The following is a 16,475-nucleotide window of genomic DNA, read 5'->3' as shown; positions in this document are numbered from 1 at the left end:
GGACACTGTGGTTGCAGTCTCTACCGTGACAAGACAACACACAGCATCCTGAACACACAAGAGGGGCTTTTGTCAAGTGTAACATGCATGGACATGGGGCTTGATTTATGCTACGCATACGTCCCTATTCATCCACATGAATGCAAACGGTGTGCCGCGAAAAGTTTCCGACTCCCATTTGTTCCATTTTTGCATGTTTGTGGTAGAGATGAGTCACTTTTAACTGCCGTCATCACATAACTACTGTCACTTGGACTGATTCACACACCCGACAGTTTCTAAAATAACAATCAAGCTCTGCTGGGCTTTTCGAAATCGAAAACCTGGGTGAGAGCATGCCGGGTACTTTTATTCTTTTATTAGACAGAGTACCGTTTCACTGGAACATGACCAATCATACAAATACATTTAGAGAAGGTGAGATATAAAAAAAAAAAGCTCAAAAGAATGGCTTGCTGAAAAACAAACAGCACAACATAAAGGTGTCTTCTACAAAACATGACAATGAAAACGTTTTTCCACCTGGGCAAGTCCATCTGGAAGAAACTCAATTTCGCTTTTAAAACAGTTAATCTGTATTTTGTTATTCTTTTTTTCCTCCACTGACCAGCACAAAGGGTTTAACGAGGTTAGCGTTTGTCGTCTGAGTCCTCGTCTTCATCCTCATCACCATCCTCCTCCTCAGACTCATCTTCGTCCTCTTCTTCATCCTCCTCCTCCCCTCTTCTCGTCTGGCGGCTGGAAGCTCTTTGTTGCTGTGACAACAAATTAAGTCACTGCGCAACTAAAACAGTTTGCAGATATTTATTAGGCGCACTTTGTGCTTTGGTTGAATCCAGAATATTTTCGCTCCATCACCTTGTCTAATCAGCAAAGTCCGCACAACCCAAATCACATTTCTCAAAATTGATGTTTTACTTTCAGACTTCTGCTTCTAGTTTCACACATCATGTAAAACAGGTTCTGCAGCGCACGTTTCTCACCGTCATTCTGTATCTTTCTAAGCGGTAGTGATTGCTCCCAGATAAATTCAAATCTAATCACAGGAAGGGGGTTATGACAAGTCTGAGGCATGCTGGTGTGACAGGAGTGTGTTGCAATGTGCCTCTGAAACCTTTAATCTGATCATCTCTGTACAGATAAAATATCTGAACATACCGGGTATATTCAGCTTCCGAAGCATTCCCTCAGACACGCTGCCTCACACCGGACTTTTTATATTATAACCATAACATATATTATTGGTATTTTTATGGATTAGGACCAAATCCAAATTCTTCATAATTGTGAGGTGGGAGAAGAATAAAACATGGGTTTCTTTTTCTTTCTTACAAATAAAAATGTGAAAATTCAGCTCCCTCTGAGCCAATACTTTGCAGAACCATTTGCAGCAGCAATTACACATGCACGTATTTTCTCTCTGCAAATTTTGCAGAGGTTTCTACTTTTCTTTGAAAAATATCTCAAGCTCAGTCAGACTGGGTGGAGAGTATCCTTAAACATCAATTTGGGAAAGTGCAACTTGATCCACTTTTGATTTTCTTGTAGTAATCACTTTCTTCTTGACACTCTTCCATAAAGGATACATTTGTGGAATGCATGACTAATAACTGTCATGTTAACAGTTTCTCCCACCTCAGCCGTGAATGTCTGCAGCTCCCCCAGTTACACTGGACCTCCAAGTTGCTTCTCTCATTATTCCTCTCCTTGCCCAGCCTGTCAGTTTAGGTGGATAGTCATATCTTGGTATTTGCAAATGTGTCATGCTCTGTTTTAAGATGGTGGACTGAACAGTACGCTGTCACATGTTCAAAGCTTAGTACATTGTTTTATAACCTTACCCTGTTTTAAACTTCTCCACAACCCTCTTGCTTTCTTTGTGATACTTTTTGTTTACAAGGTTCTGTAAAGACTGTAAGCTTCCTTTTATTAAGACTAAACTGACGGACAAATGTTTTCAAAGCCATTGTTTGGAATACATTTTATTTAGGGGTATCAAATAAAGGTGGTTTCCTATTTGTTATTTAAAAAATATAAATCTGGCTACCTTTTTTCTTCCACTTCATATTTGTGGACTACTTTCTGTTGCTCTCATCACCTAAAATGCCAATAAAAGTCATTGAATATGCTGGTTGTAATTGGTGGATAGTTTTGCGAGAAACTACAGTAAATCCAGAATTAACCACTCACAAAAATGAGCAGTGCTGAGTAAACTGTTAATGTTGGAGAAAATGGATAATATATGCAGCGTGCAGTGACAAATTAAAGAGAATGATGGATGGGGAAATATCGTGCTTCTTCTCTGACAACTCACTTATCGAGCACCAGCCCATGCTGGCATGAGGAAGCCACTGTTTTTTTAAAAAAAAAACAGCGATGAGGTTTTCTTTTCCTTTTTTTAATCACAACAATAAAACTTACGCAATAGCAAACATGAAAGATAAAATGATTCCAAGCAAGCCTTGACAGTGGGAACTTTCAGGGAAATTCTTGCTTAGACGTTTCATCTTACCTGTAAGGTACCTGATGTACTCAGGAAAGACCCGGTGTGATTAAGGGAAGTCTTGGAATTGGCTCGCACTATGTCTAAGCGGGACTGGAAATCAGGGGGGTGCAGACAATTCCTGAACACCTGTCAAAACCAGAAGAGGGTGCTGCGTCAAAACAGTAAGATACTACTGAGGGATTGTTATAGCAAAGCCCGCATACCTAAACATCAACCGAACAATGTGACAAATAGAACGAATGAAAGCAGCTCGGAGGTTATCAGTTTGACACTAAGCTGTGATTTTAACCACACCAATGTTTTTCAGGACTCTGGGTCAGGATTGTCTTCATGCCTTCATGTCATTGTGCGTGTTTCAGATGATTCAATCTCCCATGTTTTGCACAATGAGTCACTGTAAACCAGCCCCATCTCAGCAAAGAGTTTTGTTTCAATATGAATGGAAGGCAGATGATTCAGAGCAAAAAACACACAGATTAGATGGTGACGGGCAGAGGGAAACAACACAAGGGCATCCACAGGAGGAACTTTGCTCACTGAGAATCATTGATCCTTTGTTTTTCCTTTCGCTCTTAAAATAGCCGAGAGAACCACTCAGCAGCTGATAAACAAAGGAGGAAAGGCTGGGATGAGTGATCGAATTGGGCAGTATTTACTGCAGATGACTTCAAAGTTAAGCCACAGGGTGTGGACTACGATATGTCGGAATATTAAACAAAACCCACAGGTTTATCAAACAAAGACCAGAGGGTGTACTTCAAACAGGATTAGGATTTGGTGAAAAGTACAATCTAATAATGAGATACAGAGGATAACTGTAAAAATAAAGTGAATTCAACAGGGAGACATGTTAACCACATTTTTCAGCTTAACTTCAGATGTAATAAAAAACAGTATGAATGCAGGAATGCCTAATTTCATTAAACATGTCAACACCCATAGACATCTTCTACGTTCATGGTCTGTTAAAATAGCATAGAGGTGAACGTGTGGTTGAATCGGGGGAGAAATGTTTGTTTGGGTTTATGGAAACCTCGTCACCCAGGATTATTTTACTGGAGCTAAGTTGCTTTGTTGCAGCCCTTTACCAGATATTGATTAACAATTAAAACTGTGGACGGCTTAAAAGCCTCATTATGTACAACTGTAGTCTGTAAAAGTGATCATGTGACTGAGTAATGAGCTATGCAATCAATTATTTGCAGTTCCTCTTTATTTGAGATCTGACCACAATCATCTCACAGGAGATGAACATGAGGATGCATTTTAGTGCCGATTGTGGGCACAACTGTTTCCACAGAGATGCCCAGGATCTTTTGATTGGATCAGTAAGTGTCAGGTAGAAAAGTCTCCATTATTATCTGAAAAGGTCATTTATAGTGAGTTATAAAGGACTTGAACCATTTTTTTGAGATTCTACAAAAAAGTACAATATTGATATTTCAAAACTAGAACTAAATGCTCAAGTTTGAATTTATCTAGAATTTTCCAACATACAGACTCAAAGTAATTCAATAAATTTGAAAATAGATCTGATTGTTTCAGAGTCAATGTAGCTTTTTGAAAATACATATTTTAAAAAATGCATTTAAAATATTAAGGTATTTTTTATCTTAATAATTATATCTTTATTAAGATATATAGATTTAAAAAAATGATAAACATATTTTATGACGCCCACATTTCAGCGTTAAGCATGTTTTTATGAGTTTGAGAGAGCACTGAAATTCAAAATGTTGTGTTATCATTAGCTGTAACAAAACCATCAAAATTAACAAAAACAAAGGTTTGAAAACTTCAGTTTGTGTGTAATTAATCTATATAATGTGTTTCATTTAGTGAATAGAGCTATTGAAATAAATTTATTGAATATTATAGTATATACAGTACACATTCTCAGCCGTATATGGCTGAATGTTCTTTAATAAGTTACAAAGAAAAACCTTTTTAACCAATTAATGTTTCTCAACAGAAAAGCTGACAAATTCAGACTAAACAGTTTGAAAAGTCAATAGGGTTGAGGTTGGGTGTATTCCAGAAGCTTGATGTTAAGCTGCTTTACTTATTCCAAAAGTACGTGGAATAATTTTTGGTTGGAACACCTGATCTTGTTAAAGTTTTTCTCAACTGACCAAAACCGTTAGAAGAAGCGAAATTGTTTAGAGTGACCCACAACAACTGAGCAACTACGAGAACTTGAGCTGATCATAAACTGAGAACACAGTGAGTTTCATTTCAACAAAACCTAAAAGGGTGCCAACAAAGAGGGAAGCTTGTGCTCCACAATAAAACCCTTTAAGCTTGACTTAAGCTAGCAGTTACCCACACAGGCAGTCCACCTATGTTCTAAGAAACATTTTATGATCAGAGGAGATAAAGACTGAATGTTTTGGCCTCAATGACAAGAAGAAATTTTAAAGAAGTCAAGGTGAGGTTATCAAACCTACAAACATTGTGCTAAATATTAAGCATGCTGGTAATAGCATCATGCCGAGCTGCAGTCTTGCTGCTGGTGGTAGCGGTGCAGCGGTGGATGAAATAACAAAACAAGACCACATGCAGCTTCTTTCTATCCCCCCAACAGCTAAATGGTTATAACATGGACAAAAATGTGCGTTTTGAACAGACAATGATCCCAAACACATTAAGTGTTTGATTTTGGAATGAATAAAGCAGTCTAGCACAATGCTTCTGGTTTGGCCCTAAACTCAAATCAATGAACTGTGTTTAAGTGGTGTGACCCTGTTGCAAGAAATCAAATAATAGAATCTATCACTTCTCATAATAAGAGAAGTTAAATACCCAGCCAAAAATGATGGAAAAACTTGATGATGTCTACAACTCTCTGCACCTTGCTAAGCAACACTGAAGCAAAGATTGGTGGATATAACTGTATATTTATGAGACTGTATGGATGATTTTGTTTCTCTTAGAAAAAAAAAAAAACTCTAGTTTTAAATATTAAGTGAAGTTGCTTATTGTGCAATCATGCCACCATAAAGAAAGAAAACCTCAAACGCATCTTGAAAAGCCAATGAGTGCATGTTAACGTTTGACAGCCACATCTCCATACCTCCAGGTCTGCGTCCTCATCCACACTTTGGATACTTTGGAATGCCACGGTGTAGATCTCCAGAGCCTTGGCATGGAAAGACATTTCCACTGTCACAAATTCACCAAAGACTTTCTATAAGAGAGGAAGACACAGATAAGACCAACAGAAAAGAGTGAGAGTGAGATGGAGCGGTGTGTTGACTGACAGGAAACAGGGCAGGGAGGCTTGTAGTAAAACAGGAATAGTTTTCAGTGTGGGCAGACTCCGGAGACTACACTGGTCATTACTGTCTGGTTTCAGTTGACTGTTCCCCACTGCTTCAGAGAAATAAAATAACCTGAACAACAATTGAAGTAGAGGACCTTTATGTCCTGGATCTTCTGTCGCTCAAACTCATCTATGGTTTCCTCCAGCTGCTTGGTGGTTCGTGTGGCATCCATGGTTGCTCTTTGAAGCTCAGTTTCAGCCTGGGTGCAAAAAAATCCATATAATAAGTACTAAAAGACAATACAAACACCTATGAAACTCTCAAGGAATTAGCATTTTAGATGTTCTTCCACTGAAATGGAACAAAGAATGAACTTTGTAAGAAACAGTGGAGGGTAATGAAGCGGGCAGATCTCATGGGGCAGACCTGAGACTGAAAGTTTAAATAAGGAAACACAAAAAATGAGAATTTTACTTTATTAGGTGAATGCTAAACAAGGAAATATGCTTCACAGATGAAGCCCTTATAATTAGAGATAATAATTAGCTTCTACTACATGAATGTTTCTTTGTGTTTTTGATCAAGAACTAGAGAAACAAAACAAGGATACAATGATTTGTCTGTCTGAAGGGTTTCTAAGTCTGGTCTTCTCGAGTTGAGCCATCTGTTTGGCTTCTCTGTCTCGGGCGCTCTGTGTTGCCTTCAGATCCTCCTGCATAGACACGAGACATTTTTCTCATGATTTCAATCAGATAAAATTTTAAACTGATGAGGTGAGCCACAGAAAATGTGCAACATTTGCAACTCACATAAGGGTAATTAACCTAGTAAGATTGCCACTAGACATGGGCAGTTGTCAAGGCAGAACAAGACTTAAAAGGACATACAGTACCACGGTTTAAGCGTTATTTTTATACGATGCCAGAAAACGTGCTGAAATTGCCACATATGAGCCATAAATGTAGCTTATGGTACAAGAGTGAATAATAGATTCACTCTTGTACCATACAAGTAAAACAAGTTTTTACTTGTTTTACTTGTCTCTTCCAGTCACAGATCTTTCGTCTATCCTTGCTTATACAGGGTTGAGGCGAGTGGAGGCTGGTGCTAAACTCCAGATGTTGAGTGAAAAGCATGATAGATTCTTAATTATTTTACCTAAATATACACATCCATATATTTGAAACATCAAATATCTTTGGCATCTTTGGAAAGTTTCAATTTCATACAATAACTAATAAAAAAGCACTCTAAATGCTACAAACAAACAATAGGCCTTACTTTCAATTGTCAGTATTTCACAGGAAAGGTGCTGACTATGGAGGGTACCTAATGGGTTTGCATCACCTTATCACTGAAACAATACTGCCCTCTTGCAGGCCATTGACAGGAACTATAGTTGTCTGTACAACAGCCTCTAGGGGCCTCTTTTAAAAATAAATTCACACATTTTACTTGTGCAGCTATGTTGTTTAGTTCAACTTTAATCAGTGTTCATCAACCCAAGCCGGATTCCCTGCGACCCTTACCCTTTTACGTTTCACCACAGCTCCATAGCTTTTTAATGGCTCTATGACTCTGGCCTCAAGTCTTTCCACCTATAACATTTACATGTTAGATTTGGTCAAACAAGTCATTTAAGTGCGACTTAAATATCATGAAATGTAACTGAAAATCAACCTCCGCTTGGCGGTAGTCTTGAATCTTGGCAAGGTGCTCTGCAAACTGCTTCATCCCCCTCTTTAGGTCTGGCGTCTCCGTGTCGGCGTACAAGCCAATTTCCCGGACAAGAAGGTCTGCTTTGTCTCGCAGCCTGGCTGTTTTGCGTGCATAGGCAGCAAACAGTTGGCACATATCCCCAAAGTGTTTCTCCACTTTGGTTATGTTCTCCTGGATCTTCCTCGTCTGGTTATCTCTTGAAGGTCAGAATGAATTAGGTCCAATTAATGAAAACGCAGCTCACACAAACACATTTGTGACATTTTTATTTTGTTAGAGAACATTGGTGAATAAACAGAATCATAAAAACAAAAGAGCTCACAAGACAAGGGGTGGTGAAGTTTGGAGCAGACTTAGGTTATAGAACAATAGACCAACTTTTGAGCATCATGTGGAAAACTGTTCAGTACATCATCTAAACATGTAAAGCACGGAGTATGGCATGACTACAAACCTACCAAAGCAAACCAATTAAACAGTCTAGGCAAGGATAACAATAAACAAAGAAGCAGGCAACAGGTCCATGCCCCCCACAAATCTGGCCTATGCATTCATGTGTTAAAATGGCCCAGTCAAAGACCAGACCTATTCAATTGAGAATCTGCAAGATGGTTTTTCGATGTGTAGAAATAGTGGAAAAATAACCCAAAACATTGCAGTGACAGATGTCTCTATAAAGTTCATTTTCAGATTTACTTAATATAAAACATAATTTTCCTTCAACTTCATGAAGAATATGGGTTACATTAATGTTTACGTTTGTAATTTGGCAAAAATGTGAAAAACGTTAAAGTCCCTCAGATATCATAGAATGAAAGCCGTAGAAGCCATAGAACAGATTTTAAGTTCAGAAAATGTATACCAACTGTAAATAAGCTCCCTGCATCATAGACACATTGAGGATGTAACGTTGTGGATTTCCAGATTCTTAGAGAATAAAAACAATCAACTCACTTAGACACGTAGACAATAGATAAAGATATTTAAACAATATTATTCAGCGAGAAGTCAGTAGAAAAACGTCCAAGAAAAACCAAAATAATTAAAGCTATCCTAACTAGTGAGCTATATCACTGCTGGTTTTGAGCTTGATTTTGTTCGATTAACTTTCGTTCTAATTTATTCAAAATATCCCGATAAATGAGTTTTACCTGACTCTCGCATCCGGAGTGCGACTCATCTCCGCAGACATAGATAAACACGGTTCACAGGAATGTCCACTCGCTCCTTGCTAGCTAACTAGCAACTAGCTAGGTTGAACGCCAGTCGGCGGTTTCCATGGAGTCACTAGTTCATTTCCGCTTCAAAGTTGCATTCTGGGAAATGAGGTCTTTGGCTCCTTTTGAGATTTCATTACGTTTATCAAGAAATTACTTGTTTTTTCTTATTTACATGAACAATCAGTCATCACTTTCTTTGTTTTAAAATAAGACGAGTCATCAGGATTTGTTTATTTCGTTCTGCACATGCTTAACATTCAAATTAGATTTAATTTATAGGGAAATTTCGACATTTCTTTCAATACATCTGTAAAAAATAACTGTTTTTAGTGTTATAAAAATGGAACAGACAGAGATAAATCACTTAAGAACGTGTCCTTCCTTTAATGTGACATATATCCTGTACGACTCAAGAAAAAAGCAAATGGAAATATTTGAATGGAAACACTACAAATAGGGTTGCTTTACTATAAACAGCCTTACCTTTAAACCTTAAGCACTAATTTTAGTATGGTGCAATCTTCATCTTCCCTACAAAGACTTTAATCTGGAACTGATTCTAATTTCCTCTAATTGGACTAAGGCTCTAGTTTCAACAATAATAAAAAAAAAGACAAGTATGCATGGTGGTGCAGTGTCCTGCGTTGTTTTTGCATAAAACATACGTTTTACCTTCAAATGTTTTATTTTGCTGTTTTTTTGTTTTTTAGTGAAGATAACCACATGTGCGGCTTCAAGGAGATTTTAGGCAACCATTTTATTTTATTTTGGTATTTCTGCTCAAACTAAGCAATCTTTAATTTCAGCTTCCAACTTGGTCTGGTTAAGCATTAATATTAATTTGAAATTTGTAGCTATTTTGTCACTGTTTCTCTTTCATAAAACTATGAATAAGTACTGTAACAAAATATGTGTGATTTCTGAATATTTAGATCATCAACAGAGTGGGGTGTTTAAATCACCCCACTCAAAATTGTGAGGCATTGCATTACAGAAGCCCAGAAATGGTCTGTTTTAGACTATCTTGTTGCCAAGACTAGATATTGTGATCGCTGAAATAAATGGGAGCATCATTGTAATTCCCTCCTTCGTGTTTGGGAATGCATGAATGTCACCAGCTGCTACATCTGCTCCTCAGTGGAAAACGTCCAAAAACCTTAATTATCGTGCTTAATCATCCGTGGGATTGAAGCAGGGGAGTTTCCACTGTAACAGATTGGAGATGTAAAACAAGGCGACTGCATTGAGGTGTGTGCCTGAAATCCCAAGGGAGCTCAGCTTATACTTTCAGATATGGCTGACAGTAGTGTAGATAACCTTTTTTTATAAGCTCTTTATGACATGACCCTATAATCAGTTATTAAAGTTTGAATTTTAAATCCCGTCTGTACTGTTATGAATTATTTTTGTCAACCGTATTACTAATAAAATACAAAAACAAATACGGCACTGGGAAAAGGTCCTGTGAGAGCCCACATTTGGACACAAATGTCAAATTTGTCAAGTCACAATAAATTCATATATTCAATGTAAAAAAAAAGCACATGAAATGATCAAAATTGTATCTATTACTGGTAACAGGCACATTTATTGATTAGTTTATTTGTTAAAATTCTATATTAAATATAGGTTTAAGACACATTGTAGGATTTTTTTCTGATATTTGCTTTGTTAGTGCAATGGTTTACCAAAAAAAAAAAGTATTTAGTGTGATTACATCATCCAGCCACACGAGGGCAATCCAGTTCTGTTTATCCCTTTCATAAACCTTTACAAAGTTACAGGTGGAACTTCAATCATTACTTCCCCCTCTCAATCTGTGAAAAAGAACCTTCTGACTCACAATGTCTGTTCAGTTCGTTATCATATATTTACATTATTTACACTGCTGAACCCTGGATAAGATTTTAAACCCCTAAACCTTACAGTACAAACAGCAGCTGCCTGTCAGTTCAGCTTTGGCTGTAGGTTTGTGCTGCAAGAAGCTTATGGCTCTTAAATCATTTAACTTGGCTGCTGGTAAATGTATACAGGGGTTGTGACATCTGCTTTCACTGTGGGTTTAACTTAGTTGAGGAGCAGATGGTGTTTGTTCCAAACCACCAGTTAATATGGAAAACACTGCAGCCACTGGCAGCAGCTCTCTTTGCTGGTTTCATAAACTCCTCGCTGTCTCTGTCCCTCTGTGCCCTCTTCTTCAGTCCTCTGCCACCCTCTGTGCTGCAGCAGCAGAGCCGCGTGGCCCGTTGAACAGATTGGGAATGACATATGTCAGACGTTGAGGATCTTGGTAGGGAAGCCAAGTGTGCGTCTCTCAGCATGCTTGTATGCTGAGCCCTCCCCATTTCAGGTGCGTGTTGTTGTGTGCGGACCCCAGATGTGAGACATTTCTTCCCCATCAATATCAAGATGGAGTCTGTGGGAGGCCTGTGTGTGTTCAGGGAGGCAGAGGATTATGAGCGGCATGATATGTTGTTTGCCACTTGATGCATAAAATGAAGTTACAGGCTGAAAGTCAATATCTCATCATGCTGATTTTTGTTAACTTTTCTCAAACTCTAAATTCCTCTGATTTGACAACACATGGAGAAATAAACTCCGGTGGGAAATATATCTGTCCTTTCTCCATACTCCAGACTCTGTTATTATTGTTCTAACTCTTATAAAGTCTTTAAATTAAGAATCGATTTGTTCTCAAACTCAATAAATGCTCTCACGGAGCATGTCAAAATAAAGCAGAATTCCCAGATCAATCTGACTGGCAGAGTAGATTTGGCTACAGTTCAGTTTTGTTTTGTTTTTATCCAAAAAATAAAAATAGAAAATATATAAGAGAGTGTGGGAAGCAATTCCAGCTGCACAGAAGACCTAAACGCACAATAAAAGTCAAAATTAGAAATGGAGGCTTAAATATATACATACGCACTCACAAATTATTGATAAAATGTTCTTGCTTTTTAGAGCAAAGCTTCTCTTGCTTTTAAACACATATTGAATTAAATTGAGTTCAGAGCATTTCCAGAAATTTAATTCTAGTTTTCATCATGAGATTGTACACTCTCTAGTTCTGATTTCAGATTAAATTTTAAAAATTGGAATCAATCATTCAATTTATTATGAAAACAGTCCCTAAGCATGCTAGTATAACCAGGTGAAAAAATGGGTACATGTCAGAAATGTATTTTATAAACCATGTTTTGCTTTATTTCGCCAACTGGTTGCAATTCTTGTTTTTTGCCAGCATGTGGTGCTGTTTTACAGCGAGGTCAAAAGATTTCAGGAAGTAGAAAAAAACCTCTTGCGTATGTACCGTGGCACTCATAGACATAATATAACATATATTATGTCTATGGTGGCACTCTTAGAATAACGGAAGAGAAGGACATTTTTGTGTGCCGAGACCTGGTGAAAAAGATGACTACATGGCCACCTAAGCAGAGAATCCAAGTTTTCGGTAAGCCAAGCTGAATTATCTTCCGTGAACAAAGTTAAGGAGAGGATGTTAATGTTATGTTTTTCTTTGTTTGTCCTCCTTTAGAAGTGCCACTGCCGTTTATTACACCCTTTGTAAGAGTTCAGTTTTTTATGTGAAGCTACGTTGCTACATCGTGAGCCCGCCATTTTCACTGAAGCTGAGGCTTTATATTGATACAATACGGGTCATTTCTTTCGGCCTATATTGATCCTCATTCTTACATTTGTTTCTTTGCAACTCAGAGAGAGAGAGAAAAGTGTTCTTTTTTATCTAAAAAAAATAAAGTACCCATTTTATTTGTGTGCTGCATTACTCCCGGCTTCACTAGCATTACCATGTTTGCTCTTGGGTTTGAAAGAAAGCCTCCTCCTCCTTATTCTTGTCAGCATTTGTCTTGTCATTGTGGCCAACCAAGATAATCTTTGTCTAATTTGGCCATAAAAAGGTTCCCCAGAGGGCATTTAGTTAAATTTTGGAGCAGGGGTTCTTTCTTCCTTGGCATATTCTCAGCCCATCTTAATATTAATTGGAACATTTTTGTAATGTTCCAGCGTCCTTCTTCCTACAATCAACCTAAGCCTTGGAGGTTTCAGAGTTGTGCTTGAGCATGTGAACGATATACATGAAAAAATCAGGTCTGTGCAAAGAAACCAGCCAATATAAAATGACTATTTAAAACTATTTAATTATTTAAAATGTACTAACTTTACAAAAAAGACTGGCTAAATATGCAGTCAGAATTATGCCTGGAGCTTGCTCATGGCTACAAAAAACATGTTTTCTTTACATATTGCAAAGAGAAATTACACCAATATCCCTAGGCCATATATTGAAGGTTGTATGTATCATTTTGATTTAGTGTGGATTTGTCGCAGCAAATTTGTGATTTTCCAGTAGACTTGGGTTATAACCTATTATGTCATTACCACGCACACTGAATTCTCTAGCTAGTCGACTCATGTCACTTGAGATATATAACTTGCCCTTATTTTAAACTTTTAAGAATATTAAGGTCCACTTGTGCACCTGTAGTGTAAGTACTAATCGATACAAATTGCAGATACCACTAACTTTCCTTCCATTATTATAACCTTTTGTTTTATTGATTTCCTTCTTCATTGTCAATTTATTCAACCCATGGGGACACAGTTAAGTCTTAACTTGTTTCTCTTCATTAAGTAAATCCATATTCATTCAGACATATAAATAAAATGTCAAAAACATCATTGAGCACTAAGCCTGAACCAAAATGACATTATAACTGCTGTTTTCATAGCAATGTTAGAATTTGTCATTTAAACTTACATGTCCAGGTGTGTTAATCAGTTTCACATATGAACCTCCAAATGTTTTGTTTGTTAACTCATGTTTAACATGAGCATATGATTATCATCCTTGTAATTTGAGAACTGATCAAATGTTGCATGAAATGAATAATATCATTATATTCCTCTACACCCCCAAAGATCCTGTTCTGTATTTAAAAAATCCAGTGTGACACCCAATACCGTAACGTTCCCGACTGGTACATGTTCATAAAAATACGCCTGACTCTGTGAAACATTGATGGTTTCGCCGTCTCTTCCGGTATGTTTTCTGGGTTTTCCTTGAGGTTCTCTGCTCTTTGTGGAACATCATTGTTTTTTTTCTGCCACCCTGGATTTTATTCTTTCATGCTTTATCTTCAGAGCTACTATTTCTTTATTCAGCTCTTTATTTTGTCTTTCAAGCCAGTCCAGGTCTTTTTTCTTTTCTTTCAAAGCATTCGCTAAATTTTTTCTCAGTGCTACTTTTTTCTGCTCCAGTGTCACCTTTAATCTCAACATCTCACCATAATCGCATTTAAGTTGCTGTGCTGATGATTTTGCTTCGTCCAATTCCGAATTAAGTTTCTTTATCTGCTTCTTGTAGTACTCGTTTGAGTTCACAAGAATGTTGTTCTCCGCTTGCCAGCTGCTTGCGTTGTCATTTCTGTTGAGGCGCTCAAGTTTTATCCTGAGACTTTCCACAGTCTTCTGCAGCTGCTCATTCTCTTTTTGCAGCTTCTCATGGCTCTTCTGCAAAATATCCACTTTGGTCCTCAAGAAATCGTTCTCGGCCATCTTTGCTCTCTAGTTCAAACTTTAAATTGCAAATGAATTTCTCTGTGGAATCTGGGAATACGAAGGCAGTCACCAGTGATTGACATCAGTGTTTGACGTCAAAGCCACAAGAAGTCTGTTGGATGTGGGGGAGGGGAGAATGATGTTTTTCTTTAAAACTTTATTCACAGACACAATGTATAACGGCAGAGTGAAACATTTGTTCTGCCTCAAGAAAAAACAAATATAGATGAACATATTCAAGATAAAGAAAATGCTAAGGGGCTTCGGTTCTCAACTGTACATTCAAAGCAGTACAGATTTCAATTGTTTTAATAGCTGTTTTTTTGTCAGAGTCTTTGATAGTCGAGATATAAAACTTAGCTTCATTGTAAAATGCAGCAAGGCATGGCTTCCCCTACCTGGAACAATGAATATATTTAGCTAGTGACAATAAAGGATTTATGAGAAACTTTGAATTGTTGAGCTTTTAGTGAGGCCAAGTAAGACATCTTCCCATAACAGCATAAATTGTGCTTCTATGTTGTTGTGGATAAAGTCACACCAATTCTGCCAAAAAGCATCAACAAAGGGACAGTGCCAAAACAAGTGGACAACAGTTTAAGGATATGAATCACAAAACGTACAATTTACATCAAATTCTTTCTTGAATATATAGTTCTCATAAAATGATTAGTGCAAACATCTGCAATAGCTTTTCATTTTAAACGGATAGGATATTCTGATGAAGGAGGTGATAAAGGAGGCGATCTTAAACATGCCACTAAAACTGCTGACCTGATTAAGGTTTGTTTCCTCTGCAGCTTGTTGGAAAGCACAGAAGCGAAGTGTGATTTCAGGAAGAAAACGGCTCGTTGTCATGAGACTTACACAAGTCTCATGACGGCACTGACTTTTTTAAATATTTCAACAGTGGAGGCAAATTGTTAGTGTGAAGAAAAAATGGTCTGCTGGTAGCTGTTCCACAGAAAAGAAGAAAGATTAAAGTTTTTATTAGACACAAGACAAATTGACTTCAGAGTGGGCATCCTGTTAAACTAGAACATCTTTGTGAGTATTTAACATGGTTAGCACTTCTAAACAACATGCTCCATGGTAAATATAACCCAATTTGCTCTGAGATCTTCAGGACGCTGCAAATTCGACATGTTTTCTGACTGGTTGATCTACCAAAATACTACATTAGCTTTAGCTTATACTAGCAGGCAATATTCTCGGACATTTCTCTTGTAAAAATGTGCTATTTAAGTATCTAAACATTTTTCATCCATTCTAAAGGACAATGCTTTTACCATATTTTCAAGTATATTACTTGCGTTTATTGTCCTTAGTGTCAGAGACCAAGTAACGGGGATTTTACGGTTTAGGCTTTTTGCTTCTGAAGCCTGAGGAACAAGCCCATAGCTTAACAGTAGCTCTGGTGTTGGAGTTCTAGTGCAGCTCACGGTTCAGGTTCAAAGTTGTTGCTTTTAGAAAAATATGGCCGCGTTCCTTAATGTCTCCATGTTATTTCGCTTTATTAGTTTTGCATGCTTCTTGTGAAGCAGGACGGTGTTTACAGCGGTTTGTACAGGTGGATCAGTTGCTCGGCTGTCTGGCTCTGGTCTGCTCTCTCGTTCCCATAAACTTGCGCTTTCAGGCTGAATACAAAAGTGACTCCATGGAAATAACACAGGAGGCTCCTTTACCTTCTTCTTTAGGCTGAAGAAGTTGATCCAGAGTTAAGTGAAGGCTGTAAACTTTGCTGTGCGGCGTTAGCTTTAACTGGTAGCGACGAATATTTACAAGCCATCATCTTCTTAATTCAGGACCGCTTGGAAATCCATGAAAACTTAAAAGCCCATTATATTAGGAAGACAACAAAGTGCATAGTATTTTTATTTGCGTCTGAAATACGACTTTGTCTGTTCTAGCCGTCATGGTAACTCAAAGCGGAAAAAAGAGAGCCGCATTTGTGCATGCGGTTGTGACGTCAGCGCGGCAGGTGCAAAGAGCCCATTATCTAACACTTATAGTTTTTCATACTTTAATTGTACTATTCTTAAAACTTGGAGGTCAGAAGGTGTAGGAATAACAGATGTCGAAACAGGTGTGTGTGTGTGTGGGGGGGGGGGGGGGGGGGTAATTTGACACCGGATGTGGAGGAGGGGTGGATGGGGGATGGTGGACCGGAAATTAAAAGCAATTAAT

At 37.8% G+C, this 16,475-nt stretch overlaps 1 protein-coding gene across 1 annotated transcript; it reads right to left on the bottom strand.

Moving 5' to 3' along the window:
- Positions 1 to 343: 343 nt before the first annotated feature.
- fam92a (family with sequence similarity 92 member A) lies at positions 344 to 8,770 on the bottom strand. Its single transcript, XM_005797346.2, has 9 exons — positions 8,640 to 8,770; positions 7,450 to 7,684; positions 7,299 to 7,367; positions 6,380 to 6,481; positions 6,196 to 6,201; positions 5,924 to 6,028; positions 5,580 to 5,693; positions 2,513 to 2,632; positions 344 to 755 (listed from the first exon to the last, which is right to left on the bottom strand). The coding sequence occupies exons 1-9, from the start codon at positions 8,678 to 8,680 to the stop codon at positions 630 to 632; spliced, it is 918 nt and encodes a 305-aa protein (XP_005797403.1). The 5' UTR covers positions 8,681 to 8,770; the 3' UTR covers positions 344 to 629.
- Positions 8,771 to 16,475: the final 7,705 nt, after the last annotated feature.

Source organism: Xiphophorus maculatus, chromosome 13 (assembly GCF_002775205.1).
Source record: "Xiphophorus maculatus strain JP 163 A chromosome 13, X_maculatus-5.0-male, whole genome shotgun sequence".
NCBI classification, from domain to species: domain Eukaryota; kingdom Metazoa; phylum Chordata; class Actinopteri; order Cyprinodontiformes; family Poeciliidae; genus Xiphophorus; species Xiphophorus maculatus.
Note: the sequence above shows the minus strand (reverse complement) of the source record. Positions and strands in the feature narration are given on the sequence as shown.